This window comes from Nuphar pumila, chromosome 14 (genome assembly GCF_984573655.1).
Source record: "Nuphar pumila chromosome 14, dmNupPumi1.hap1.1, whole genome shotgun sequence".
Taxonomy (NCBI): Eukaryota; Viridiplantae; Streptophyta; class Magnoliopsida; order Nymphaeales; family Nymphaeaceae; genus Nuphar; species Nuphar pumila.
In genome coordinates this window covers 26,067,841-26,094,448 of record NC_143262.1, presented here as the reverse complement: position 1 = coordinate 26,094,448, position 26,608 = coordinate 26,067,841, and the positions used below count along the sequence as shown (strand labels likewise).

Below are 26,608 nucleotides of genomic sequence, written 5' to 3'. Positions count from 1 at the left end.
AGTATATCATTTTTCTTATTTTATACATGTTTTTAGTGTTGTTAAGCTAAGTGGCTTGACGTGTTTCGCTTATGTACCAGCATTGCTGGGTTTTTATAAAACTACTCATGATTACGCATGAATAGTACGAATGTTTTTGGCTTCTTTTTCGAGCTTCCTGAGATTTTGATCTTGGGTATTCCTTGTTTACTCAAAGGATTTTAAAGAACTCGAACAAAGATTCAGTTGATGAATGCTCAAATATTAGGGAAAAATGTCTTAACTTGTATTTTGACCAATGAATGCAATAAAAATTTCGCGGATGAAATTCTTTTAAGGAGGGTAGGATGTAATAAACTGGAAAAAAAATTAAGTTTGGATTCGGGTCGGATCCGGACTCGGACCCGAAAGGGAGGCACCGCCTTCCGTGTTTTTTGAAGACAGCGAGGCAGGGGTTTCAAAGAGAACCCTCGCTCCCCCTTCTTCCTCTCTCGGTCTCTCTCCCCCTCAGCGCCTCTTCCCCCTCTCGTTCTCTCTCCCCGACTCGGCTCTGTACTCCTTCTCGCTGGAGACCCCTATCAACTCGACGTCGATGCCGACACTGTCGCCACCTGCGACCTCCCTCCGCTGCCATCGGCGACCACCAGGTATGCCCCTCTTTTCCCTCTTTCATTCGCCACTTTCTCCCCTTCTCTCCCCTCTATCGCGTCTCTCTCTCTCGCTATCGCCTACGATTGGAGACGCAGGCGATCAAAGTTGACGGGCGGCGTCCGAGCTCCGACGATCGCATCGTCGGCAGCCTGCTAACTAGCAACGTGGAGGTACTCCTCCATGGCCAGCTTCTTAGAGGGACTATGGCCATTTAGGCCACGGAAGTTAGAGGCAATAACATGTCTATGGTGCCCTTAAGTAAGGATTGACAGACTGAGAGCTCTTTCTTGATTCTATGGGTGGTGGTGCATGGCCGTTCTTGGTTGGTGGAGCGATTTGTCTGGTTAATTCTGTTAACGAACAAGACCTCAACCTGCTAGAACCTCCCCTACCTGCCTTTGGTACAGGTAAGTCGGCAGGGGGCAAGCCCCTGTCACTTAGCCGACAGGTCGGCAGGGGTAAAACCTCTGCCGCCTATAAGGAGGGTTCTGGCAGGGAATTTAGGGGCCCTGCCTGCCCTTTTGTGTTCACATAGAGGGTCGAGAGCCCTCCCTGTCTCTTCTTGGTCATAGGGAGGGTCGAGCCCTCCCTGTCCCTTCTTTTTCACAGGGAGGGTCGAGCCCTCCCTGTCTCTTTTTGTCATGCAGATGAGGGTTCAACCCCCCTCTGCTTTCGTAATATGCAGAAGGAGGGGTCGAGCCCCCTCCTCAGTCCCTTGATGTTAGGGGAGGGGTCGAGCCCCTCCCTGCTTGTCTTTTATACAGGGGGAGGGGTTGAGCCCCTCCCTGCTTGTTTATTGCGTATAGAAGGGGTCAATCCCCTCCCTGTTTTCGTGTTTCGCTGGGAAGGGGCCGAGACCCCCCTTCCTCCCTCTATTGTTCAGGGGAGGGTCGAGCCCTCCAGGTGTTCTGTTCTGCTTGGCAAACAGGGGCTCATCCCCTATCTTTGTTTCTTTTTGCAGGACAGAGCAGGGTCGTCGCCGCTGTCCTTTTGCAGAGATGGCAGAGGACCGAGTCCCCTAGCCCTCTTTGCATATTTGGCAGGCAGGGAAGGGCCTCGCCTCCTTGCTCTCTTGGCATGCAGGGCGAAGCATTTCTCGTTGTCTTCTTCGGGCGAGGGCACGACCCCTCTGCCTCCTTAGAGTCAGCTGACAGCAAGTCAGCAGGGGCTCGCAGCCCCTGCCCCTGCTTCTTGCGCTTATAGCAGGTGCGCATGTGCATAGTGCCCCTGACCTTCTATTTTTGGTGGTAGCTTGCTAAGATCGTTATTTTTGCAGCTCGTACAACGGATCCTGATCGCGTTCTGCGACCCAAGTCGTCCACCGCTTACACTCGCAGACGCCAACAAGCTTGCAACTCCCAAAGGTAGGGGAAGATTGCACAGAAGACTTGGACGATTGAATTAAGTTCAATTAACTAAAAAGAGACCATTAAATAAATATATATATATATTTATACAAGTACGTATTTAACTTAAGGACGCGGTTTCGCGATCCTTGTCCTTTACTTTGCCGTTGCGCATCACGCACAGGTTTTGTGTTGCACTCCTGTTTACGGTTCCTTTACTTTGTCGTTGTGCATCGTGTAAAGGTTCTGCGTTGCACTCCTGCTTACAGTTTTTACTTGCCGTTGCGCGTTGTGCGAGGGTTTGCGTTGCACTTCTACTTACCGCCTTTACTTTGTTGTCGCGCTTTGCGCCTAGGCTCTTGCTTTTCCATATGTGTTGGTGTTGCCTTGCTTTTGCAGATGACGTGCATGTTCTTGCTCTTTGCGTATACCTTAAAGGCATCCTCGTGGAGGATGCAAGGGGCATTTTTCACTCTCCCTCTTGCGATAAGAGTTCAGTCGGGAGCGAGCGACACATCCTCGTCTAAGGACAGAGATACCTCGCAAGGATCCTAGCTCTTCGTGTGTGCAGTTCTGCAGAGTCGACTTGAGATTTTAAGGAGCTGCACAAAAGTATCAAAGACTGCTCCAAATCGAAGCATTTGGAAGGATGTGACTAGCTGGTTCTGCTCGCCCTTTTGGCATATCTCGGGTGATCCCGAATTGGGGGTTCGAGCAAACTTCTTAGCGGGTGTTCTATTAAGAAACCCATATCCCGTCTATCGAGGTCGGTATCGAGTCATGTGAGACATGTAGATACCCCAATAGCGGATGTGATTCGAGATAATCACATGCATAATGTTGGCACAAGGTACTGCTATTTTAAAAGATAAAGTAAATGTGATAAACTTTACATCTTTGTGAAACACTCTTGTTGAGGCTTCTATTGAGGAGCTATATCCCCTTCATCCTATAGTACTTGTAGTCGTGCATGACACGTCTAGTACTGCGATGATCGGATGAGACGGTCGTGCGACCTCGAACAACGCTAAATGCAAAATGTTGTAATCACATAAATGGCCTCACATTCGCCTTCACAGGCAAGATGCTCGAGTGGTTTAAAGACCATAGCATAGAATGGGTCGTTAGTTAAGCAACCCCTAACGTACCTATTCGCTTATATGTGTTTGTCGAGGGAGATGACAGAGCAGTACAAACTCCAATGGACAGGTTGTTAACAACCACCCTACGGGCAACGATCCGGCCTCCCCAGTCATTGGAGTTAGGAGAAAGGGGCTACATTAGTTAGCTCAACACTTCTGCAAAAGTTGGATGCGTCTGTGGTACAACCTCCTTTGGGGAATTCTTTTTCGGCTAAAGTCGTCCCTTTGGAGAGAACTCAACTAGCTATTCGGGTTATTGAAAATACATAGAATAACAGATGCCCAAACTAGTCTCAGTTGGTTCTACGTTTTGCCTGCGCGTACCCGCAGGTTCGTAATTATCGAAACATAAGGTTTGTTCACACTGGTCGTTGAGTCGTGAGCTTCGCTTGCACTGCTGATTCGCTTGCACTACTAATTCGCTTGCTTACTCGATAGTTCAGTATGCTACTCGTTGAACTGTGCACGCCTGTCAAGGCATTACTCTAGTTGGTTAAACTGCTTACGCAGTTCTTTGCGGAGTAATAAGGAGTTTCTCATACTAATTAAATGCTTATAATAATAGCAATATACCAGTTGCTACATATTAGCATGTGACTTGCTTTATCCCTTGGTCGAATTGTTTGGTGCTTATTGTAGCGTAGCACTTGTTGGCTTGCATCTCTTATGATTGATGTGATTGCATACAACTCGTAATCTACGAACTGGTGGCATCTAGGATTGATGTGGCCGCTTGTCTTATAAGCTGCTTACATATTGTGATATAAATGTTGCCGTACGATTGCTTATGAATGACTTATGATGTAATGGTTTATGTCGTATTATTAATTTAATTACTTGTTGATGAACTGAGTCATTTTATGGTAATTATGTGTTTTACGAGCATTGTTATGAGTGCTTGTCTTATTCAGTTGTTTTGTTTGGCTGACGAGTAGAGTTAGTTACCCTTCGCCCATAGAATCAATTGAATTGCCATGTCTGCGCGTTCTCATGTGTCGTTTACATATGCTTTGAAGGTCTATTTGAGGATTGCAATATTCCTTGTGGCAATAACACAATGCGTAGGATTATATGCTTCTATGTGAAGTGATACGATGCATGTATCACTGAGTGGGGTGTCTGTCGAGCACCTGATCTCCAGAGGATTATCTGTGAGGGCGTGTATGATCAAGACCAGGTACCCGACTAGAGTGGTAGATTCTCTGTGAGGATGTACACTGTCCACGAACGGGTAGCCGCAAAGACGGTGAACTCCTGTGAGGAAGTGTATGGTCCAAGACCAGGTATACCATCTAGGGCGAAATTCCTTGTGAGGTTATATATTTCCCAGACGAGGTGATCCGGCGTTGATTTTGTCATTTGTATTAGTGACTATCATCCTCGAGAGCGGTCATTCGTGTTGATGCGTGTATCACAATGATTTTCATTGGATATGGCATTTGTTGGGGACCGTCTTCCCAAAGGTTTCGCTATGGGGGTATATATGATCAAGATCAGTTGACCCGGCTAGAGCGGTAAATTCTTTGTGAGGATGTACACTGTCCACGAACGGGTAGCCGCAATGACAGTGAACTCTTGTGAGGAAGTGTATGGTCCAAGAGCAAGTATACCCTTTAGGGCTGTAATTCCTTGTCAGGTCGTATATCTCCCGGACCGAGCGATCTGATGTGGATCTTGTGTTTTTGCTTACCATAGAAAGTTATGGTGAGCTGTGACGATCTTCTGAGATTGTTTTTGATAGCCAACTATGAAGTCATAGTTTCGGCTTTCTGTTTTAGCATGATTACATGCTTGACTCAGGTGTGAGAATCAGATCGTTAGCGATTTGAGTTAGTGATCATGTTTTGGACCTTCTTTAGAAGGGTGAGCTTTTCTGAGAAGGTATGACCCGTTAGTGCGTCATAACCGGTGACGGTTAGCCGCGTAAGACTTTGAGAGATGAGGATAGATTAAGGTCGTTCAGGACAAAGCGTTGGTTAGAAGTAGTGAGTGACAAACTATGTCTTGATGGTGATTAGATGCAGAGACCTCGTTCTAGGAACGAGGACAAGCTTGTTGCATAGTAGTTCACAGCTTACGATCAAATGGATCATATGCTGCGTTGGTCAGTTGCACTGCTTACTTGCGTTGAACTACTTACTGTTTGCACTACTTACGCGCTTGCACTGCTGATTCGCTTGTACTACTTACGTGTTTGCACTATTCACCTGCTTGCATTGCTTACCTGTTTAACTGCATATCTACTTTAAATTGCGTAACCTACTGAATTAAATGTACTTAATTCAGGTTCTTGTAGTCTCTTTTGTGCACCTACTAGTTTTTCGCGAAACTAACTCATTCTATGGGTACAGGTGATGATTAGGTACACTACGGGCGATGGCGCGATTGCAAGATGGCTTCAAGACTTCTTCTTCCTGCTCTTAGCTCGCATCCTGGACGCTTTGGGTTTGTATCGGATTTCCCTTGGGATACCCGAATTTCGTGAGCTTTGGTTCTTTTAGCTCACGTGCCCAAAGTTGTCAGCTTGCCTTCTGATTTAACAAAAGAAGAATCTTCCGCTAATTTCATAAACAAACTCTGAAGGAAAGAGATATTTCTAGGCTCTTGCCTGTTTTTCTGAAAAGGTTCGCAAGTTTGAAATTTGGGGCGTTACACGAAAACACCATAGAAAATGATGGAATTTGGTATAAAAAAACTAGACTCGATGCTGAAAATATCCCTTTTTACAGATCATCTCTGGTTAGGGAGAAATCACTTCAACAAGTTAGTCTAATTTCAGGCCAAATTCGGACAAGGCTAAATAGCAGGGTCCGAATCTTGGTTTTTTTGAGAGATCAAACAAACTCATAATGATCTGATTTTTGGTGAAGATCCCAAAAATATATGCATGAAGATGTAGTAAAAAAACAATATCAAAATAATATCTAATTATATGTAAATTGATGAGATAAAAAATGGATCATAATTGAAAATATCATCTCAACATAATTAAATGGAATAGAATCTCATAAATGAATTGATAAAATGATCAATCATAAGATCTATCATTCTAGATCATAGATGATAATAAAAATGATATAAAAACAGAAATGAAAGCATCTAAAATGAAATTAAAAGCATTGGGGTATAAATTGAAATTGATTTGGCCCATAGAATGTGAAATTTGATCTATTGAAGATCAAATCCCAATTTTAAATGGCTAGACTGAAAATGCATAAAGTAAATGACAAAGTGAACAAATAAAAAATATAAAATAGAAATTAACATAAAATTAAGATAGATATACATTGCTATTACATGATATTGAAAGAAAATTGCAAGAAAAAAGAGAAGAAAGGGGGGGGGGGGCGATTTTGAGAAAAAATGAAAAAAAAAGAAACAAAAGAGAAATAAAAATAGAAAATAGGAGAGAGAGAGGACTACCTTGGGATTTCTTTTTCTTCACTCTAGCTACCAAGAGAGGAGCCAAAGAGGAGGAGGAGCACTTGAGAGAGAGGAGAAGAGAAAGCGAGAATTCTTTTTTATTCTCTCAATTTCTCAAATTTCAACTTATGAAAGGAGAGACCCCAAGGGCCTTATTTGTAGCTTGAAATTGGGACATTTTGGGTATTAAAATTGATGATATTTTCTTAAAATTGGCCCCACCCCTATGTGAGCATTTTTTCTTTTTGTCAAATGGGCAAAAAAGGCAATTTGCTAAGAAATGCACATGTGGCGCCCCTTTTGCAAATGGGTGCCCATGTGGGTCTTTTTGAAAATTCTTAAATGGGTAAAAGAGAAAGTTTGGCAAAATTTTGACACATAGCATCACCTTCTAAGTGATGCTCATATGAGTTTTTAAAGGTTTGTTCAAAACAATTTTTATTTTGATTTTTGAAAATACCAAGTGGCACCCTCCTTTAAAAAACAAATATTTTCCCTTTTGATTTTGAATTTAAGATAGAAAGGGAAATAAAATATGAGAAATGAAAGAGGGATTTTGGAAATAATTGGATTCAAAAATCCAATTTTGATTTGTGAAATCTAAATTGGGCAAAAACTGGATCCAGATTGAATTTTGAGATTTTTTTGCAAAATATTGATTTTGGATTTTAAAATTCAAAGGTTATTTTTTAATTTGGGGATAAAAATTAGATTTTAATTTTGAATTTGAAATTCTCAAATTGATTTTGAATAAAAAATGGATTTTAAAATTGGATATGGATCCATTTTGACATTTCAAAATCCAAACTGAATTTTTGAACTGGATCCATGGTATTTTTCAAAGGATTTTTAAAATTCAAAGGTTATTTTTGAATTTGAGGATAAAAATTGTATTTTGATTTTGAATTTGAAATCCCCAAATTGATTTTGAATGAAAATTGGATTTTAAAAGTGGATCTGGATCCATTTTGACATTTCAAAATCCAAAGTGAATTTTGAACTGGATTCAGGGTATTTTTCAAAGGATTTTTGAAATTCAAAGGTTATTTTTTAATTTGGGGACAAAAATTGGATTTTGATTTTGAATTTAAAATCCCCAAATTGATTTTGAAACTAGATCTGGATCCATTTTGATATTTCGAAATCCAAACTGAATTTTGAACTTAATCCAGGGTGTTTTTCAAAGGATTTTGCAAAATATTGGATTTTAATTTGAAATCCAAAGATTGATTTTAAAATTAGGATAAAAGTTGAGTTTTGAAAAGTATCTGGATCTAAAGTTTTGAAAAAGATTGGATCTGGATCTTGATCTGAATGAAAAATTGGTTCGAAATGGGAATCAAACCCTGAAATATGGATTTCTAAAGAATTGAAAATGGAAAACCCCCAAATTCTTAATGAAAATTGGGATTTTGATTCTGGATCTTGGATCCAGTTTAGAGAATGAAATTGAATCTTGGATCTGGATCAGAATCCAAGAGGTGAAATTGAATCTCAAATGTGAGATTAATCTGAGTTCAAAAATTGATTCGGTTAAACTTCTGAATGGATCAGAAGATGGACCCAAACTGAAATGGATCCAAAATGGTTTAATTGGATCATGAATATCTGATGAGATATTCCAAGTAGAATGAACAAATTGGACTCTGGATATGGATCATAGAATGAATCAAATAAGAAATCCAGGTCTAGGATAAAACTTAAACACTAGATCCAGCATTGGATCCACTATCCGAACTGAAAAAAATTCGATCTTGGATGTTGATGAAATATTAGATGAAGGAATTGATCAGGGTTTAAATTTGTGGCTTGCCCCAGTTCAAAAATTATCGAAAACAGTGTCCCGGGCATTTTTTATTTTTTTGGGTCTTCACCCTCCAGGGGAAGAAACATGGTAATAGACTGGTCCAAACTAATTTGAATTGGATTGGATTGAAATGAATAGAATTAGAAGCTAGTTATACTCAGATGAACTAAATTCGAAGCCAAAACACTAGCTCAACCAGCTAGAGTCTGCTCAATCTGGACTGTATTGAGCTCAAATGAGCTAAAAATGAGCTCAAATAAGCTGAAACAATGGTTTGAGTGACTTTGAATTGGAACTGAACTATTCAAACTCTTGATGAACTTAGGTTTAAACTCTTGTCGATAGGATCTACTGGGTTTGGCTAACTCAGGGACAGTCTGGCTAAAATTCGAGCTAAAAATGAGTTTATTTCATGAGAAACAAACTAATTTTAGCTGAAATGGACTGACACTGCTCATCGTGAGTTGAGTGGAGCTTAAAATGACTGACATTCTAACTTTTCTGAACTTAGAATAAGCTTAGCCAAGTTTGACAGACGAAAGGCTAAGGGTGACTTAGGGGTAAAATGATAATTTTATTTATGAAATGAGGGTAGACTGGTCTCTAGCTTGGGGTAAACCTAGGGGTGAGACTTGACACTGCCATGCTGGGGATTGGCATCTATGAAATGAGATATTCATAATAATTTGAAAAATTTGGGTTGTTTACATGCGCAAAAATTGTATGTCTTCCTTGGTGCAATGTCAGTGCTATCAGCTATTTCAGCAATTGCGGCATGCACTTTAGTTACTTTACGATGTGACCTTAACATAAGAGTCATAAATGAAGTTGCTAATTCACGGTTATGATCACTGATTAAAGTATAAACTACATATTTCCCATTCGGAAGTCTTATTAACACCATTATCGTTGGACATCTATATCTTGAACCTGACTTGCTCCTTGTTGGATTTCCACTTGACTTCTTCCAACCTTCTTTAGAACATATATATGTTTTTCTCACCACAACACCATGTGCATTTCTTGACCAAGAATACCTTCTAACACTGAAACCAAGTTTTAAGAAACAATCATTGTAAAAATTATATGCAACTTTCTCATTATTAAATTGTATTATTTCTACGAGAACAAAGACAAGTGTACTATCATGTGCATTCCCAGTGCCTACACCTTTATCAAGTGTAGGGATGGCAGTGGACCGGGGGAAAGCGGGGCCCCGCCTCGCCCCGTTTTGATCGGGGATGAAAGGTATGAAACGGGGATGGAGGCGGGGGTGGAGAATAAAATCCATCCCCGCCGCGGAGGAGGGGCGGGGGTGGACGTGCACTTTTCCCCGCCCCGCCCCGTCCCCGCCATGATCCCCTCCTAATCCCCGCCCCAACCACTTTTCCCCGCAATATCCCCGCCCCGCCCCGCCTCATCCCCGTTTGGACCGGGGATGAAGGGTATGAAACGGAGATGGAGGCGGGGGTGGAGGATAAAATCCATCCCCGCCGCGGAGGCGGGGCGGAGGTGGAGGATAAAATTTTGAGGCGGGGCGGGGGTGGAAACCTTGTCCCCCGCCCCGCCCCGCCCCGCCCCACTGCCATCCCTAATCAAGTGTACTGTCATGATCGTCTACCTCATTATCGAATTGCATTTTTCCTGCTAGAACATTCAAGTCAAGAGTGAATCCAATGCCTGCATCCTTCTTATCATGTGCACCATTAGTGCACATGTTCACTTATTTAGGTGCATTATTAGTACAAATGTTCACTTCTCCATAACTTTTCAATGATTGAGATAGATCATCTTCACTGCAACCAGATGATAAGCTCACCACTGTCGTAAGCAAGATATCAATTTGTGTTAGCCGGCACATACATTTACTATGATTTATTCAAGACGCATTCAATAACAAATACTGATAAAGTTAAGTAAGTCAAATAAACGATTGAATGAATCACAATATAAAAACAACAGTGATTTGTTATTTGCTTATACCATACATCAAGTTGTTATTTACCATGTCAATAAAAGAAACGATTTATCGTATATGTGTGTTGACGATAGCGATTCACGTGACAACGATTTAATTATATCTACGACGCTGTTAAGCGATTTCAATAAAAATTGCTAAATGAGCAGCGATTTGAATACGAAAATTGCCACCACAAGTGCGCAACAATGGATTTCTGTACGCACACATTTTAAAATTCTTTTAACAAATATCTTACAAATCGATACTAAAAAACACATAATATCTTATAAATCGATATACATATCGCATAATATATTACAAATCGATACGACAATTCAGCACAATAGCTTACAAATCGACACTACAAAACACATAATATCTTATAAATCGATATACATATCGCATAATATATTACAAATCAATATAAAAATTAAGCACAATAGCTTACAAATCGATATTAACAGACAAAACAATATCTCATAAATCGGTAGTATGTTACTACAACCACGGTTTGTGTTGCATTGCATATACCAAGTGAATGAATAATATCGAATGGGGTAGAGGCCCTTCCTCGCATATGTAAACAAGCATTCTTGTCAATAGGTCCCAACATCTTATGAATATCTTTAATTTTTCAACCATCGAAAAGAAAACATCCACCTACAATAACAAAATAATGCCTTGATGGCACTCACGATGACATACGTTTTTCAATAATAGCATGATGACATGAAAAGGTACTTACGACGCCTTGATGGCACTTGTTGAAATGTTTGTGCGTTATTGCTTTATTCCATACTGCCTAAAAAAAATGAAGAAGAAGAGAAGACTGTAAAAAGAGATGACCAACAAATGCCCCTATGACGCCCACCAATGATCGAACCAGTCGATTGATTTATATTATCTCCATGAGGTAGGAAAGAACCCGAAAATGTTTTGTAACACAAGGCAAGAACGAGAAGGCAACAATCTATTGCAACACAAGCTAAAAACCAAGGCGTGAACATGGACTTGAGACGACAACAAAGGGTGCTCCGGCAGCAACAGACGAAGGTAAAAGGTACGTCGTCAAAGGAAGCTTCTGTTACAACAAATGGTGCATCGTCAAATGGTGATCTCACGGTGAGCATAGGATTTTACTGCTTAGGGCGAAAACAGAACATTTAGAAATTTTGAAGAGTTAAGATCATCCTCTCTTTTTTGGATGGACACTTTTGTCCTTTTCTCAAATCATCGTTTCATGGCGAGAATGGCAAGAAAGAGTACTTAAGTCTTTGCAACCGCACCAAACTCTAATGCTAAGTAATGCCGACATACATGGGGATATGAGCCCCACATGCTTATATACATGACGCTCATTCGAACCCCGAACATGCACTGTAGCAAACAATGCATTTTTGGAGGAGAACATGCAGCACCCTCCCACATTGGAGAGCACATTGTGGCGAGTAGGGGTGGGCATTGGGCCGGGCCAGGCTGTTTAGAGATCGGCCCATCGGACTTTAAATGCGGCCCAAGCTATTTACTAACGGGCTGAGTTTTGGCTCGGGCCTAAAATCCTGGCCCAAACTCGACCCCACGATGGGCCGAGTCGGCTTGGCCCATCGGGCCGCCCCTGCCCCCTTGTGGCGAGCATGGACGAGGGATGTGAGAGGCTTTCAAACAGAGGAAAGGAAGAGGGATCCGAAAGGGTTTCAAATAGAGAATTTGGGGTTGCAAGTCAAAATTCACGTGAAAGGGAGGAATCTGAAAAAGGTAAGAAAAGCTGGTCCACACGTGCCAGTGTGGACTTTTCCCTGTCCATTGCAGCACTGTCTATTTCGTCAATGTTGGGTAGATCCGAATTTTCCTAGGAAAAATGCTGAGAAACAAACGACCTGTTAACATCATCGCCTTTTTAGGTGGGATTCCGCGTGTATTTACTTCCGTTGGATCTAAGATCCAAAGGCCACGAAACGCCTCCTGCAAAAACTTTCTCGTCCTGGCAACACGAAACGGTAGAAGCGGCAGTTCAAGATCTCCCCATCTTCCATTTTCCACAACACCAAACTACGAACTTCAAACCATATAAGAAGAGAGAACGACGGAGAGAGAGAGAAAGAGAAAGAGAGAAGCAACGAACGAAGAAGAGGACTAATCCCCGTAAAGGAAAGGCGAAAGACTCCGTCTTTCTCTCTAAAAAACCCTTCCTGGGAAGATCGAGAAGCTGCGATCTTCGAGCGACGAATTAGGGTTTTCTACTTTGCTGCTACCACCATTCTCCAAGAATTGTCGAAGCGCATCGGTTGTATTTCCCCGGAAATGACCACCGTTTCCGGGATTCGGAGGCCCCTGCGATGCTAAAGCCCCACGGGATCGGAGTCCTTCCCTCGGTTCCGGTTGCCCTAGTGTCGGTCGCCATGGCGGACGCCTTCTCCCTCATTCCCACGTCGGTTATCAGAAACCTCTCCGATAAGCTTTACGAGAAGAGGAAGAATGCTGCGCTCGAGGTACGCCGTCGTTTTTCTTCCTATTTCTTTGATTTGGATGAGGGATTTTGTTGATGGAGTGAACTCGCCGATCTGCTTTCAGCTTTCTGAACGGAACCCTAGATATTTTCCGATTGATGTTTGGTTTGTAGGTTGAGGGAATTGTCAAGCAATTGACCAGTGGTGGAGATCATGATAGAATAACGTCCGTGATCAATTTGTTGATCACTGAGTTCACTCGCTCGCCGCAAGCAAACCATCGTAAGGTTTGTTGCAACAAGAAAATGAACTTGTTTTTCCCTCTTGCCATATTTTCTTCTTTTTTGTGAAGTAGAATTTGGGGATTGTTTCTATTTTCGGCATGGAGGCTTTAGTGTAGGAATTAGAATCCAATTGTGACTGTTGCTGGTTCTTTTTGCTTTCTCTAGGGCGGGTTGATAGGTCTTGCTGCAGTAACAGTAGGTTTGACATCAGAAGCAGCTCAGCATCTCGAGGCAAGAATCATCGAATTTAATCTTTTTTTGGTTAATTTCTTATACATGGTTGATATTTTTATTGATATTATTGGCTCTATGCATGTAAAAGGTGGTCTGTCTGCTGCTCACGGAGTGGTTTTAACTTTTTCATCTTGAGATATTTGGAGTTCAATTCGTAATTATCATTTTTTCTGGTGCTATTTGATTCATAATTGCTGTAGGTGACCGTGACACTGTTACTTGTAAAGCGGGCTTTCAGAATGTATCATGGTTTAGTTTATGCCAAGATAATGCGGTAATATTAAAGAAAAATCAATGCGAGAAAAAGAAGTTCCTAAAGCAGTTTCCTTTTATTCATGCAATCAAGAAAAAGAGAGGTGAGGACTTTGTAGTGGCTCGACCAAATGTTTTAATGTGTATATTAGAAGTGGAGGATGTAGAGTAGGTAGTCGGGTGCCAAATGCAGGCATTGTTTAGTTCTGAAACCTCGTTTGAAATAACTTATGCTTGGGTCAAGCTGATGAACAAGTATCAGTGTGAACTTTCTTGGTTTGGGAAGGTCTATGTATTATGGCTTTATATTTGTGTTTTTAGGTTTTCTATATATCATGTATTAATTGAAACCATGATTATTTGCAAGCTTTGTTGTTTTGGAGCTTGTCTGTGTTAAGGATAGTTGGCAGAGGCAATATTATCATTTTAGTTATGATATTGTGGGTCAGGGATGCAGGGAATTTTTAAAAATCTGGTGTAGTGTTTTATTTTCATTAGTATATTGTGGCATAAAAGACAAACACATTCTTTTTAATCATTATGTATAATTACCTTGTTTAGGGTTAATATCAATTAGTATAAACACAATATCCATAGTTCTGCCCCTCACCATTAAATGAAAGAAATGGTCATGGGTAGGTTACTTTTCTTTCCTCTTCTTTACCTATGCTAGTCACTGACATAACACAAAGGCACAGACAAGTATGCATACGAGAAATGAATTCATTGATTTTGTGAAAACTAAGACACGACAGCAGACACACATCCATATATATATATATATATAGGGGTTAATATTTGGTGATATTGAAGGCACAAAGTTTTTGAGCTGGAAATCATAGGTTCAAGCTTTATCAACTCAATCTGACCACATAGTTGTGTTCAACACATTTTATTTGCTAAGGATCAAACCTTGGATCGTGTTATTTCAATCTAAAAATGGGAATTTTTGAGTTGTAAAATTCTAGTGCATTGTGGGCCCTTAATTTTTGAACCATTAAAAAACCTGCTTACATGTCGCAACCACACGATTCGAGACTCATTTTTTACTAAACAAACCTTGTAGATCACATCCATTAGGTCCGATCAAAAAATCTAAAAAGTATGAAAAGGTGATTTATACTCAGTAGTCGTGTGCCTTCATTAGCCCTATATATATATATATATATATATATATATATATATATATATATATATATGAGAACTACTGTGTGAACTGCATTTTTCATGGTTTTTTGTTCTTTTATCTTAAATCTAACCGCACAGATGTGATCTACATGCTTCATTTTATAAAGACTAGCTCTTGAAATATCCGATTATAATGCATAAACAATAAATTTTAAGGCTTTAAAATCAACTGTTCACAATTTTCATAAATATTCAGCATCCAAAAATTATATTTTTTTTTATCGAAAGTACACGATCCAACAATTGTTTTGTAGCAAATTCATCGTGCCGAACACATCTACATTGTTGGATTTGCAAAAAACGTGATGGAGATGCCCAATTCACATTGTAGTTCTCATATTCTAGTGTCTCTCTCTTTCTTTCTTTCTCTTTCTCTCTCTCTATATATATATCATAGTCACCAACATCGGTATCAACTATATCTCGGTGAGGCTATTTATCGCGATATTATAGGTTTGGTGACAAATCTTGGGAAAATCTCAGGGCTTAAAAAATATAAAAATAACAAAAGTAAGTAAGAAAATATCATGTTTAGACAAAAAAATACATAAATAATAAAAGAGTAAAAACTGTAAAAGAAAGAAGAAAAACATATTTAAAATGTAAAAAATAAAAACAAAAACTAATTGATAATATCGTGATAATATCATGAAAATATCACAATATTCTCGTGATAATATCACAATATTATACTTTACCTATATTATTGTTTGCCAAATTTACAACGATAATATCACCGATATCATAGTCACTTGTATTGTTCAAGGTAATTTCTCGGCAAGGTTTTTTTTCAAAAACTTTTTTTTCTTGGAAAAATCTCAAAAGCTACGAATAATAAATAAATAAATAAATAATAGGTTTTATAGTATTTTTCTTGCAAAAATTTAGAGAAACAGTTAGAAAAGGTTTTAAAATATAAAAGAAACAAAAAAAATACTTAAACTATATAAAAAATATGTTTTTTGAAAATCTTGGGAAAATATCATGATATTTTAGGTTCTGAAAATATTTTAAAAATCCAGACTGACCTTGAAAATGATAATATTGCAATATTTTCCTAATAATTGCGACGTCGATGACTATGATGTGTGTATGTATGTATAGGGTTAACATTTGCTAATGACACTATTATGTACAAATACCTCTGGATCTCCACGGTGTGGGTTGTTTTGATCCAATCCAACCTCATGCCTGGATTAAACATGTTTAAAATAGTGGGAACCGACTTTTGGATCATTTTTTTGATGAAAACCATGATTTTATGAACCGGGATAAGTATCACACATTGTAGGCTGTTGACTTTTGGAACCGTATGAAAACCTACTTACATGTCATAATCAGACTGCCTAAGAGCCGATTCCCTCTAAGAAAAGCATGTAGATCACATCTGTAACGTTAGTTTCATGAAAAACAACCAAAAAAATAAAAAAAAGCGGCATTTGTACCTCATGTCACCATTACCAAATGCTACCCCATATATATATATATATATATAAGCAACATTTTGAACCTCTTTTTTCCTACTTGATTGATGAAAGGGAACAAACGCTGTTTGGTAACCTTGTTGGTTTATGGATTGGATGAAGTCAGCTTCACTCCTTCCAGTGAGTCGGGTTGATGTGTGCTTAGACGTTGACGTTGATACGCATGCCTACTTTACCGCAACTACCATGATCAACAAAGGAAAAGTGATGGTTTGGCTACTTTCTTTCATCTTTTTTTCTACTTTCTTTCCCTTTATCTTTGCCATCTTCTTACTCCTTCCTTCCAGTCATGATGCTGCGGGTTTGCTGTGAACTTAGACGTTGATATGCATGCCTAATTTACCACAGCTACCATGATCAACAAAGGAAAAGTGATGGTTTGGTTACTTTCTTTCATTTTTTTTTCTACTTTCTTTCCCTTTATCCTTGTCATCTTCTTACACCTCTTTCTATCTTTTCATAGTTCCTTGCCTTTATCCTTTGTCATATTTTTTGCTGTCCTTATTCTTGTTCTTTCTTTTTTTTGTTTTCCTTTCTTATCATATTCTTAGTCCTTGAATTGTTTGCTTCTCTCTCTCTCTCTCTCCCTATCTCTCCCCACCCGCTTTTCTTTTTGGTGGCAATCTATGTCACAGGGATTCGGCTAGCAGGGTGCCGCACCCGCGTCGACACGACTCGACGCGGGTGCGGGTGCGGTCAACCCGATCCTGGGTGCGTTGACCGCACCCAGGATCATTTAGGTCCATTTTTTTTTTGGGATTTTTTTTTTTAAATTTGCCCTATGATGCGATTTTTTTTTAAAAAAAAAATCTGTTGACAGCAGCTGTCAGCTGCTCGATTTTTTTTTTTAAAAAGCAACTCTGTCAGCTGGCTGACAGCTGTCTGTCAGCTGCTGACAGCAGCAGCTGTCAGCTGCTCGATTTTTTTTTTAAAAAGCAGCTGTCTGTCAGCTGCTGACAACAGTTGTCTGTCAGCTGCTGACAGACAGCTGCTTTTTTAAAAAAAAAATCGAGCAGCTGACAGCTGATCTTTTTTTCGTAAGGGAGGGGAACCCCGACCCCCTATATATATATTGACATTTTTGCCCCTGCCGCACCCCCGCACCCGGGTTTTTTGGAAGTGCCGAATCCCCGCACCCGCACCCGCACCCGCGCCCGCACCCGCGCCCGCACCCGCACCCATGTGACATAGGTGGCAATAGATCTGCTATTAGCCTTCTATTACAGCTCATGTTATTGCTGGCATTATCATCCTATTGGCCCTTTGATATGAATTTTAGTTCAGATTATATCTCTGAATCATTTTTTTATAAGAATAAGACTTGAGTGCTTGCTTCCATGGGCCCTTTAGCATCATTGACTATTCCTTTTCCGAAGGTGATAATAAAGTGAACCCTTCTGATTCTATGATTTGGAAAGGAACCATGTTCCTTATTTGTTACATGAAGTTGTCAAATCATGTTGATGGGATTAGTTCAGCACTTGAATACGACCTAGAGAGGAACCCATGATAGAAGCAACAATAAAAGCTGCAGTGCAACATAATCTCGTATGATGACTTTGTTGTAAAGGATCAAGGGCTTGTAGAGTGGATTAATTCTACTTTTTCAGAAGAAATTTTAGCACTTGTTGATATATATAATGCTGCTGGTTGGTGGAAGGAGTTACATAACTGATATGCCCCTCCCCCCTTTTTTTTATTTTAAGATCTCTATTCTCCAAGCATGATTTAAGTTGTTTTCTGAGTTTGACAAATTTATTCTGACCAAGTATGGTGTATTTGCTGAGAAGGGCTATTTCTGGAAAACCCTTGGTTAAGCCAAATCACCTTTCTTCCCAATAGTTGTACCTCTTCTTGCTTGGGGCATCTTTTTGCATTATGAGTGAAAACCCTTTCAATAAATAAATCTTTTTCTTCTTATCCCATTCTAGGTCATAGCACAGTGAGGCTTCAGCCATGAAAGAGGAAATCATGATGCATTTTGACCTTTCAAGTAAGAAATATGAGGATAAGTGGATAAGGACTGACACTGCTAGACTAAGAATCAGAGATACTGCTGCCCGTTTGTCTTTTTTCTTATTGTTTTCTCCAAACCTTTTTGATCTGGAAATAGATAAACTATGAAGACATCTAATCTAGTTATTATGATTGGGATGCAAAGAATCAAGGACTCATAAGGTGATAGTTCTATTTTTGCAGAAGAGATTCTGGCACAAGTTAATGATATATATGTTGCTGATTTGTGAAAAAAAACTTTATGATTGGTATCCCCAGGTGCATCAAATTAATATGATGTATTTGAGAGAATGACCATTGCTCTGTAGGCAGGAAGACAATGATTTAACCACCAATAAGGGATTCAGATATGTCTTAAGAGGATTAGGAGATGGATATGAGAGTTTTGTTCGACATTTTTTTTGCAGTAAGCTTTGCTCTATGTCTGCCTTGCAATGGAATTTTCTTATGATGCGTTATTACTAAGTTGTCATTGATTTGCAGCCTCCGGGTTCTTTGTGGACATCATAAATTTATATAATACGAGTATATATCCATCATTTTAATTTCTCTCTATGGAATTAATTCTGTTTTCTTTTCAAGTGAATTTCCTTTTTGGCAATTTACTTTCTTTTTTTTGGTTATTTTAATATTGCTGCTATCTGTGAATGAACAGCAAATAGTGCCACCTGTTCTTGATTCCTTTTCCGATCAAGATAGTAGGGTCCGTTATTATGCTTGTGAAGCTTTGTACAACATAGCAAAGGTGGGACTTTATCAGCTTATCTGGAGCTTATTGTGGAATAGCTATTTCATGGGGATACTCTACTCACACAGAGAAATGATGCAGGTTGTCAGGGGAGACTTCATAGTGTACTTTAATCAGATATTTGATGCACTCTGTAAGCTCTCGGCAGATTCAGATGCAAATGTGCAGAGTGCTGCACATCTGCTAGATCGACTGGTAAAGGTAAACTCATAGCAAAGTAGCATCTTATGTTTCTGATTTTGGTTAAATCATGATTTTTTTTGGTAATTTATAAAAATAGATAAGTTTGCTTTCCAAGGAGATTAAGAAACGTGTTAGGGACATGCTGTCTAATGTAGATAGTGGTATATTTATTGGCCGACCTATTTTCTAGGGAATTCTCCTCCCTAAAGTGCTTGAGAAAACATTCTGATAAATCATTTTTTCCCTCCATATCTCTTTGTTGACCATCAAATAACCTAATTGTAGTTGTCTGTGTTGCCACCTGCTGGTGTCTAGTTTTCACCTTCAACTTTGGTTGATCTCAAGCATATGTTTTAGGTTATGTTTAACACCAAATTAGCTTCCTCAAAGAGCATGATATATATAGATGTTGTATGTATGTATTTATTCTTACAAGTTTGTATCTAGTTGGGATCTCATGATGCAAGTCATTGTGACTGAACGTAATATCGTAGATGTGTTTAGCATGGTTGATTTATTAGAAATTGACCCTTGGATCATGTTTTTTTGAAAAAAATACTTTCTCTGGGTTGAGAATTTTGAAGCATTTGTGGTTAATTTTTGGATTGCGGAAAGAACCACCTAACACATCAGAATCTGACAATCAGAATGTTGATACTCACAAAACAGAGCGTGTAGATCATATCTACAGGGTCAGATTTACCAAGAAGAGAAACAATAAAAAAAGAAGGATTTGCTAGGTTGTTTGTACGTATAAATTATTGTAGTAAATATTTTCCTTACACACACTCACACATGCTTGAAAAAATACAGGTTTATAAATTTTACAAGCTTGAGCATTCCTGAATTTGTATATCAGTCTCTTCCTTTGTATCATATAAATCAACTAATAGATGTGCTGCCTTCGTGTGTTAAAGCATTATCATTTGCTATGCTGATCTTCATGAAAATTTGTGTCACCCTCCTCTCTACTGTCTCTTTACTATCTTAATATTACATAATCGCTGTTGACTCGTGTGACCATAGAGGCTGGTGCCAAGGAGGAACCTCTGCTTAAACCTTCCCTTCAAAACCAAGGTTTTAAAACTCGCCGAGTCAACTCGGTGATTGGGCTCGGCCCTCCAGCGAGTCAACCCGGCAGGGTAAACTCGGCTTGATTCGGCCGAGTTCTGGGATATTTGAAATTTGATTTTTTGGGTATTTCAAAATAACAGTTCAATAATAAATAATAAATTACAAGACAAACCAGTTCAAAGATACAATAATCTATCAATCTTTATGTGTTGATTAAACATATTGGCAAAAAAAAAATGATTCAAAGATCTAACAAAAAAGTGAAGCATACACGTATCGGTACTTGTACTTCATGTTCTGGTGTTGGGTGCCTTTGAGTGTTGTTTTATGAACACATCATATCCTTCATTGTATATAAAAATACATTTTTGTACAAAGTCTGTATTTGCTTATCTTCATATTCTTGTGAATTTCTCTATTTGCAATCTTAAATACACCTCTCACTTTATGCACTCATATCATATCCTTCATTGTATATACAAATATATTCTTGTACAAAGTTTGAAATTTTGTATCTTCATATTCTTGTGAATTTCTTTTTTTGCAATCTTAAATATACCTGCTCCCACACCTGTGCATAACAATCTGTACCCTGGCATCCTTATTTTTTGACAGAAACACCCATATCATACCAGTTGTGCTGATCTTGTACAGTATGCTTGTACATGTATCCATGTGACAGCATTTCCCTTGGTCATAATTGGAATTTCTTCTGGTGATTCATTCTCTTATTGTTGTTTTACCTTGTTGCAACTAATTCAATCTGGCTTTTTATGCAAGATGATGTGTTGCTGTTCTCAATGAGGTGAGATCACTAGAAAGGAAAGCTAACAAAAGCTAGGGTGTCTTCTGGAGAAGTTTAGCTGAAATCCCAAAATCATTCTATTTAGAAACTTGAGTTTAAGTATGTTTCTATACTCAGTTACATGGGGCCTTCATTGAATACCAAAGACATGCAAATGAAAATTGCTCGGTCCCTCCTTTGTCCTGCCTCTTCTAACCATTTTTTCCAACCTAGAGGTTCTAGCTGGGGACAATCAATATTCATCTAGATAAACCTGAGTCAAATATGAGCAGCATGCTTTGGCTCAATAAGCTAATCACCTTTGAATTTAAGGTATTCATTAATGTCCTTTTTATTTCTATTTATCTTTTGCTGTAGTTGTATTATGGTTCATCAGCTTCTTCATGTAACTTGATCTTTCCATGTGACCTTGTTACGAAGAAGTTTGTACTTTTTCTACTCTGAACTTGCAATTTTTTATTCTGTCAACTCTTTAGACTATATGTTTACTGAAAAACATGGTTTGAGACAAATTATATATTGTTTTTCTTTTAAAATCAAAAGTTAACAAAACCCGGTCTGAGTCGCCGAGTTGACCCGCCGAGTTACGAGTCAATAAAGAACGAGTCGAGTTCCGAGTCACGGGTTTTAAAACCTTGTTCAAAACATTGTAGTCAATCACTTGCCTGGATAATTTAGTTATCTTTTGGATTTGGTGTTTCTATTTTCTTTTCTTTTTCGAATGTGGTTTTGTTATTGAATAAAGCTGAAAATTGCTTTGGTTTCAACTGAATGTCCAGGACATTGTGACTGAAAGTGACCAGTTCAGGTGCATTATTTACTTTCCATGATTTGGTTTCAGTTATGGTGGATTATTTACTTGCCAGACAGCAAGTTACTGACCATCTCTATCTGATTTAATGAAATATTCAGCATAGAAGAGTTTATTCCCCTACTTAGGGAGAGGATGAATGTTCTGAACCCCTATGTTCGACAATTTTTGGTGGGATGGATAACCGTTTTAGATAGTGTTCCTGATATAGATATGTTGGGTTTTCTGCCAGATTTTCTTGATGGTATGTTGAGATTATAGTTCATTTCCGATTAATCATATTCTTATCTTTTCCCAAACTACAAACTAAATGTTCTCAATGTGTAATTTTTTAGGTTTATTTAACATGTTAAGCGATTCAAGCCATGAAATACGACAGCAAGCTGATTCTGCTCTTTCTGAGTTTCTGCAAGAGATAAAAAACTCCCCAGTAAGATTCTCTTTCTCTTGCTAATGTAATATTTTACCTTTTTAAGTGATTAAGAAACTCATGCTCAGTGTTATCAGTATCGTACGACATATCACATCGTATGATATGGTACAATGTATCATAGTATCACTGATCCATGTGATACGATATACCCCCTTGAATCTTTGATGCAATGCAATACGATATTCAGTTATTTTAAATTTTATTTTATTTTTGTATTGTGTGATTGTTATAATTCATTAATTTGTTTACTCGAAACCTTTTTCTTTTGTTTGTTATCTAATGTGATTCTGTAATAGTAAACCTTTTGTTTTTGTTAGTTGTTAGTTTGTTATGATATCATTTCACATGTTATATCTGTACATGTCTGTCTAATTGTTCATAATGCTTAAATTTGATTTCTTGTTTTCTATTTTATTCTATGATTTTTTTTAATTTTTGGAAAGTTTTTATGATTTTTGTGTTTTTTAAAATAGGATTTTTTCTGTATATTATGATACAATACGATATGGTCTATGTCACAGGGACTCAGCCAACTAGGTGCCGCACCTGCATCGACGCGACGCGACATGGGTGCACGTGCGGGTGTGGCACCCGGTGTGGTCAACCTGACCCTGGGTGTTGTCAATGCACCCAGGGTCATTTATGTCCAACTTTTGGACTTTATATATATATCTATATCTATATCTATATCTATATATATATATATGATTTTTTATATTTTGCCGCACCCCTGCATCCAAGTTTTTTGAAAGTGCCGCACCCGCACCCATGTGACATAGGATATGGTATGATACACCTGTATCGCCAACCCTTCGGATATGATAATTACAACATTGCTCATGTTGGTCTTTGAACCTAACATAGTGGATTAGTTGCAATTCTAGGCATATCTTCTCTCTTGAATTTTTTGAGAAATGTACATAATATATGATTACTTCTTAGGAATGATTACTAAAGAATCTACATTCATATAATATTTTTTAATCACATAATGTAGGTGACATACTTATAAATTACCCTGACCCCTAACTTTCTTGTCAAGTCTGTAGACTATGGACGAATGGCTGAAATATTAGTTCAGAGAGCAGGTTCTCCTGATGAATTTACACGATGGACTGCTATTACATGGGTAATGAAATTTTAGTATTTTCTTATTAAGCCGCAGGGATATCTCTGTTAGGGTTAATAATGTATCTTTCTATAATTTCTCCCATGTTTTGTTGATATGAATACTTGGTTGAGCAGATTAATGAATTTGTGAAACTTGGCGGAGCTCAACTTGTCCCATATTATGCTGATATTCTAGGAGCTATTTTGCCCTGCATATCTGATAAGGAGGAGAAAATTAGAGTGGTAAGTTCAGCATTTTGGTTCTGTATTGACATAAATTTATTTCTGTACCACTTGTTAAGGTTTGTAATTAGCTTTTTATTTTATCTGTATGCAGGTTGCTCGTGAAACCAATGACGAGCTTTGTGCAATTAAGGCTGATCCAGCTGAGGGATTTGATATAGAAGCCATCCTTACTATTGCAAGGAGGTGCAGTTTTTGTCATCTGGGAAACCAGCTAGGTTAAAGGTTACTGATAATTAATAATGTGTGATATATACCTGTTGTGTTGTTATGACAACAACAGGTTAATGCTTCATTGACGAAGTGATAAGTTCAGCTGTGGTACTTTCCGTATTCCTTGTCTTTTCCCTTTGGTCATTGGGTCTAATTCTGTAGTCTGTATTGTGCACCCCAGACGATTGACAAGTGAATGGGAAGCTACTCGAATTGAAGCCTTGCGTTGGATTTCAGTGCTGTTGATTAGACACCGTAATGAGGTCATAATGCTAATATCTGAATCTGACATGTTTGATCATTTCAATTCTTTTTGGTCATGCCAAAAATGCATTTGATAACTTTCTTGTGTGTGTGTGTGGCCGTCCTTGTCATTGCTATCAGGCTTTGTCCCATTGACATAATGCTGACCTTTCTGATCCTACTTGTTTGCTCCTAGTTTAAATCTGTTTTCTCCCTCCAAGTTTCAAAAGTGCTAGGTGGCCCATAGCTGAGTGCCTAGGAATTTTCTGGGAGAACCTCCCCAAAAAAGTATAATTTGTTTAGAATAAAATATAAAAAATCATAAAAAAAGAAAGAATATGAAAAACTTAAATATTTCGTCAATGTGCAACCCAAACAACCTAGTTGCTCCGTACCTAGGTGCTCACATAGGCACCAGCTCCTAGGTGCTAGGCGAACCTAGATGAGCACCTAGGCACTATTTTAACTGCTAAGACTGCAGCATATACTGTATTGCATTTCATAACAGTGCTATTTGACGTTCTCATATAGCATGACTGACATCTTGAAAACACTCTTTAGTTTAGCTTTTGTAATACTTATGTAATATAGACATTTCTTAATTCTATCATTCTTGGTTACTTCAGGTAGCTTATTATATGCCGTGCAATTTTAGTGCACTCTATTTCATTTTGCTTGTTTAGTACACGATACAGCTTTATTCATTTGTGACTACTACTTTGTCTGTTGAAGGCAACTACTCTATGCTAAAGCCTAAATTTTAAGTATACTCTTGACATCTTAACCATAAGCTGTTTTAAAGTTTCTCATTTATCTTTTCAATAAGCATCCATTCTGTATATCATGCTTTGTTCTCTTCTTTTTCTTTTTCTTCTCATCATCATAATCATTATCATCATCATGATATCCAAGCTGAGATGGTCTATGGGGGATTAGGACCCCCTTGCTAATGTTGTTTCTCTATCCAGTCCATCTATCTTATTCAACCCTAAATGGGTTAAGAGTGTTCAGGCAGCACTCTGGAGGCACTGACCTCTAAATCTCTTTCTTATAAGGCTTCGCCTATCCAGTCCAGCTATCTTATTTCACCCAAGGATTTGACTACTTAGGAAGTCTTGGTGAAGGCAACTGACTTCTAAATCTCTTTTATCTACTCTTCTGCTCCATATGAATGATGTGGATGGGCAAAGATGGGATATCCACAACCTAAGAATATAATCGAGGGGGATGCCTTGACATGATGGAAGTCATCTGTTCAAGCATGATTATTCCTAAATGAAATGCAAACTTTCCTATTTTGACTTGCTCTCCTGCCTTGATCGAATGAGATAAGATGCTCTTAATTCTTGAGTTGCTTCTCTAATCTGAGCTGATACCATGTAAGAATTGCTTTTTTGCAAATGATGCCTCTTCATCTTTTAACCAACAAAAATACATTTAGTTAGGCCATCTCCTTTGTGAAGACCATATGTAATTGGTAATACTCTAAGTCTTTCCATGTTTAACTCCAACGTTGGTTCCTACATTGGAATGTATTCCTTGTATAACTCCAGGATGTCCATTTCAGATACTTTACATTCAGTTGATGATTGTCTCAAGACAAGTTTTTCTAGATAAAAATCATGTGCAAATTATTTTCATCTAATATTTTCAATAAGTTCTCTATGTATGCATTTTCTGAGCCTCCTCCCCCAAAGACATGCACAAACACACACAACCACATACTCACACATGCTCACATGCACATATATAATTTTTAACATAACTCATAGATCATCTTAACCACAAGAACTATCTATTCTATAATATTGAATCCTTCTATACACATTAATTGATGAATACTGTTGGATGCTTTATCCAAAACTTCTAGGCAACTTAGAGTTGTCTTCCCTCCTAGACCTGACATTCTTTAAATATCAAGATTACTTTTGGAAAATCTGACACCTTATCTTCTCATTAGCCTGCATAGTATAACCATGTTTCTTTAACATTATTTCTGTTAACCAAGAACACGAATAATGGGCATTCTACTTTTTCTTAGTGTTGATTTTTCTGTATGTGAAAGAAATCTGCACTGTGAGCTAAGAGAAAAGATATGGCAGTCCTCTCTCTCTCTCTCTCTCGATATATATATATATATATATATATATATATACATATAAAATCTTTTTCTCTGTGTATGCATGTTTGTGTGCTACAGAAAATGCCTATGGGGCATACAAACAAAGAAAAGATTGATTTTACTTGTATTACATGTCCTCCAATAGTTGTTTATACTTGTGCTTGTGTCTGTACTCTGTAACAGGTGATAGCTTCATTGGGATCCATCTTTGACCCTCTTCTTGGAGTACTCTCAGATCCTTCTGATGATGTAATTTCTTTAGCTATGCTATATGTTTGTAGTTCATCTTGATATTGTTTCTTTGTACTTTATAAAGTGGACATGGTCTTTGTTTTGTTTTCATTTAAATATTTACCAAATGGCCTATTAATATCTTAATAGTGTTACTGTTAAAATATAGTGTATGCATT

The 26,608-nt window shown here is 38.3% G+C and overlaps 1 protein-coding gene across 6 annotated transcripts in view; it reads left to right on the top strand.

Annotated features, from left to right (window-relative positions):
- The first annotated feature begins 12,348 nt into the window (after positions 1-12,348).
- The window catches only part of LOC149816663 (protein VAC14 homolog), a 98,793-nt gene continuing 84,533 nt past the window's right edge, over positions 12,349-26,608 (top strand). For 3 of the 6 annotated variants that reach the window (XM_089988152.1, XM_089988147.1, XM_089988153.1), the window contains exons 1-13: positions 12,391-12,797; positions 12,929-13,042; positions 13,205-13,270; positions 18,869-18,958; positions 19,043-19,162; positions 21,803-21,831; positions 21,936-22,078; positions 22,170-22,264; positions 23,310-23,396; positions 23,513-23,620; positions 23,715-23,806; positions 24,015-24,096; positions 26,382-26,447. In XM_089988152.1, coding sequence (XP_089844278.1) covers positions 12,645-12,797; positions 12,929-13,042; positions 13,205-13,270; positions 18,869-18,958; positions 19,043-19,162; positions 21,803-21,831; positions 21,936-22,078; positions 22,170-22,264; positions 23,310-23,396; positions 23,513-23,620; positions 23,715-23,806; positions 24,015-24,096; positions 26,382-26,447 — 1,245 coding nt within the window. In that variant the 5' untranslated portion in view covers positions 12,391-12,644. Of the gene's footprint in view, positions 12,798-12,928; positions 13,043-13,204; positions 13,271-13,479; positions 13,630-18,868; positions 18,959-19,042; positions 19,163-21,802; positions 21,832-21,935; positions 22,079-22,169; positions 22,265-23,309; positions 23,397-23,512; positions 23,621-23,714; positions 23,807-24,014; positions 24,097-26,381; positions 26,448-26,608 lie in introns of those variants that run through there. The other 3 variants (XM_089988148.1, XM_089988149.1, XM_089988151.1) reach the window with 3 other exon arrangements.